Source organism: Poecilia reticulata, linkage group LG17, assembly GCF_000633615.1.
Source record: "Poecilia reticulata strain Guanapo linkage group LG17, Guppy_female_1.0+MT, whole genome shotgun sequence".
In the NCBI taxonomy this organism is placed as follows: domain Eukaryota; kingdom Metazoa; phylum Chordata; class Actinopteri; order Cyprinodontiformes; family Poeciliidae; genus Poecilia; species Poecilia reticulata.
The window spans coordinates 4,844,772-4,848,339 of record NC_024347.1 but is presented as its reverse complement, the minus strand read 5'-3'; the positions used below and the strand labels follow the sequence as shown (position 1 = coordinate 4,848,339).

The 3,568-nt window shown below is 40.7% G+C and overlaps 1 protein-coding gene across 1 annotated transcript in view; it reads right to left on the bottom strand.

Moving 5' to 3' along the window:
• Positions 1 to 2,304, bottom strand: part of LOC103479017 (phosphoglucomutase-1-like) — a 9,504-nt gene extending 7,200 nt beyond the window's left edge. The window contains exon 1 of the mRNA XM_017309858.1: positions 1,868 to 2,304. Within this exon, the coding sequence (XP_017165347.1) occupies positions 1,868 to 2,125 (258 nt within the window). The 5' untranslated portion in view covers positions 2,126 to 2,304. The remainder of the gene's footprint in view (positions 1 to 1,867) is intronic.
• Positions 2,305 to 3,568: the final 1,264 nt, after the last annotated feature.

Here is a 3,568-nt window from a genome sequence, read left to right as displayed (position 1 = left end):
CCTAATAGCTACTTTGTAATAATTGGCTCAAACTGTTATTACATGTGTGGCATAAGTTACTGCAAATTGGATTTTATTACATTTTTTATCATTATATAATGCAGCTTTAATTTTATTACTTTTTTTTTTGAAGATTTTTTTTGGCTCTAGTGGCCTTTATTCGATAGTTAATTGACAGGAAAGTGGGTAATAAGAGAAGAGGAAAGACATGCAGCAAAGGTCACCAAGGTCGGGAATCGAAGCYGCGACAGCTGCATCATAAGGCCTCCATATGTGGGTTGTGCTTAACCACTGCACCACCACAGCACAACCCTAATTTTATTACATTTTGAAACCTGATTTTATTATTATTACTACTACTACTACTACTACAACATATTACATACCACAGTTCCAAGGTTAACTCAAACTCTTAAAACAAAAATGTCCTTCAAGAAATTTGTAAAATATTAACTTCCTGCCCAAACTAAAGGGGAAAAAAAGAATTAAATGCTACTTTAGTCACAAGTGGTCAAATAAAGTTCAAGTCAGTGTCAGTTAAAAACGAGCCACTTACTTTTTAAGAGATGAACATAGAGATGGAAGTAGTTAACGGAGCAAACACCTGCTGTCTTTAGCAGAAGCATTTWTGTGCTACTTGTGTAGCCTATCATCGCTTCATACTGTTCTGCTCCTCCGAAAGCTAATATTTGTCGGCTAATTAGCTGGTCTCAGTTAGCTAGCCAACTTCACTTTATCTTTCCTAGGACTCGGCTGTCGTTCTTGTAAACAACAGAAATGAGAATGAAATCTGTAAAACAGGGAAGGGAGCAGCAGCTTTGATTCAAAGTGCTAATTTCAGAACCGTCTCTGGAATTTTGTTGGAGGGATTTTAAGCCACTGAAAATGTACAAAAAAAGGTGGGTTTTAAAACTCGAGGTGTGGGGACCAAATCCATCCCATCATAGCTTTTTATGACTCTACATGCCAAATTACATAAATAAATTTTTCCCAATTATGCGAGAAACTCACACACAGTCATCAGATCCCTGCTTTCTTTTTTCATGTTGATGCATAACTTTTTTCTTTAGATTTTGCACATTTTCCACAAAAATGGTMAAATACATTGGATTTAAATGACTGCTAACCCACACCAGTAGGYGGCAGTGTTTTTTACTTGTACTACACTGCTGCCTCAACCTTACTAATGTCACTTGTAGTCYGTGATGTAAATGGTGAGTAACTAAAAGTCACATTTGATGTTACATAATACATGTAACCACAAACATTGCAAAATTGCTTGGAAATTYTTTTAGCTCCACAAAATCAGTGATTTTGATAGAAATCAGAAAAACAATCGCAAAATATTGTAGGGACTSTTCAAAGTGAAAACATTATTTAATTTTAAGAAGTACTTATTTAATACAGAGACAGCTGTTTTCTCTAGTTGAACAGTTTGTTAATACTGTTTTATTAAGACGTTGTRGCACAACCAACYAGAGCTTTGGGAACATTCATGATCTTGAYACGGCCCTCAAATGAAAATGGGCTTGACAACATAAAATCTCAATGAAATGCATGTTGTAAAGTGACAAAATGCTAAAGATAAAAAAAAAAAAAAAACTTTTGCAACACAGCCAAAATATTTCATGTGCTTCATACAATCAAGTGATGGGGCAGGTGACACTGACATGCCCCAGGTCCTGGGGCATGTCAAATAATAGTTTTTTGTAAACAGAGTCACCAGTATTTATGTGTGCAGCCAACCACTTTTTAGTGTATGCACACACCCACACACACACACACACACACACACACACACACACACACACACACACGCACACACACGCACGCACACACGCATTCACGCAAACACACACTGACTGACCCCGTTGGCGGCTGCCATCTGAACAAGGACCCCGATAGCCGTTCTGTTGAAGAAACGTCCATCTCCTCCCACCACCAGGGTTGCACCCTGACGGTCGGGCAGGTCTATGGAGGAGAAAATACTCTGGATGAAGTTGTGCAGATAGTTCCTCTTGGACTGAAATACATAAACCTTCTTCCTAAGGCCACTGGTTCCTGGTCTCTGGTCAGGGTAGGGGGCCGTGGGGAAGGTCAGGACCTGCAGAGGCCCGTTCTCCATCTCTTTAAAATGAGGATCCAACTTGAAGTTCCATGCAGAGAGAACACGCTTGTTTTTCTTTTTTTTCCCCCTCCGTCAGCCGCAGTAATGAGCTCTGAGGAACAGAATGGACAGCGAAGAGCTCGACTCCTCCTATTATTTTGCTGGGTTACAGCAGGACTTATGCAGCTCAAAATAACCTTTGCAAACTAATGTGTGTGCAGAGGCAGGGTGGTAACTGAAGACGCTCCTTCACACATGTGCAGGGAGATCACTGTCAGGGCTCCAGGCCCAGTCAGAGAGAACTATGTGTGTGTGTTTGTGTGTGTGTGTGTGTGGGGGTGTGCGCGCGTGTCAGAGTGGGGGGTTATTTATCAGCGTGTGAAAGGATGCAGCTGTGCTCCTGGTAATGATGTGCAAAAACAGGGATGGCATTTCTCATTTCATCCATCAGCAGCATGCGCACATGACTTACAGAAACCTAAAACACACAAGAACAACAACAAAAAATAAAAATGTATTTAGCACAATCACAGTAATTGGTAATGAGAGGTGGAACAATGCTGCCCTCTAGAGGCTGTTAAATGATCAACCATAACAGCACTAAGAGCTAAAGTAGAAATAGTCACCATAGCTGCTACACGTTGTTGGAACAAAATAAATATAATCAGTGCAGGTTGTCAGCAGATGGAAATTGTGCTCAAGTAATAGAAGTGCTACTTTAACTTATTTTTACTCAACTAAATGTAAAAAGTAGGCGTCCATGAAATGACTCGAGTAAAAAAAGTGTTTCTTGAAAAGGAGTGTTGGAGCCTACTAAGAATTAGATTAATTTATTTTTTGCTAAATTATTAATTTCCACAGATTTAAAGCCATGTGAATGGTAGATCTATTGTTGTATATTTATTTATGTATTTATTTGTTTGTTTTGCTTAGACCCTCCTCCTCCTYGCCAGTCAGCCTCCTGCAGTGATCAACAGGCAGAAGCAGCTGCTGGGCCTGATCTGATTGTTTGGTGAAGGAGTGAGGAGTGAAAAGGTTTTTGTACTGCAAATTAACGTTTTATTTGAAGTCAACTCGGAGATTATTTTTTGTTATTTTTATAAGTAAAAGAAACTCCTTTGAAACAAGAAAAGTCTCCGCGAGTGCTTTTTATTGTTTTTGAGTGAGTCGAAAACCTCCTCCTGAGNTCACGCAAACACACACTGACTGACCCCGTTGGCGGCTGCCATCTGAACAAGGACCCCGATAGCCGTTCTGTTGAAGAAACGTCCATCTCCTCCCACCACCAGGGTTGCACCCTGACGGTCGGGCAGGTCTATGGAGGAGAAAATACTCTGGATGAAGTTGTGCAGATAGTTCCTCTTGGACTGAAATACATAAACCTTCTTCCTAAGGCCACTGGTTCCTGGTCTCTGGTCAGGGTAGGGGGCCGTGGGGAAGGTCAGGACCTGCAGAGGCCCG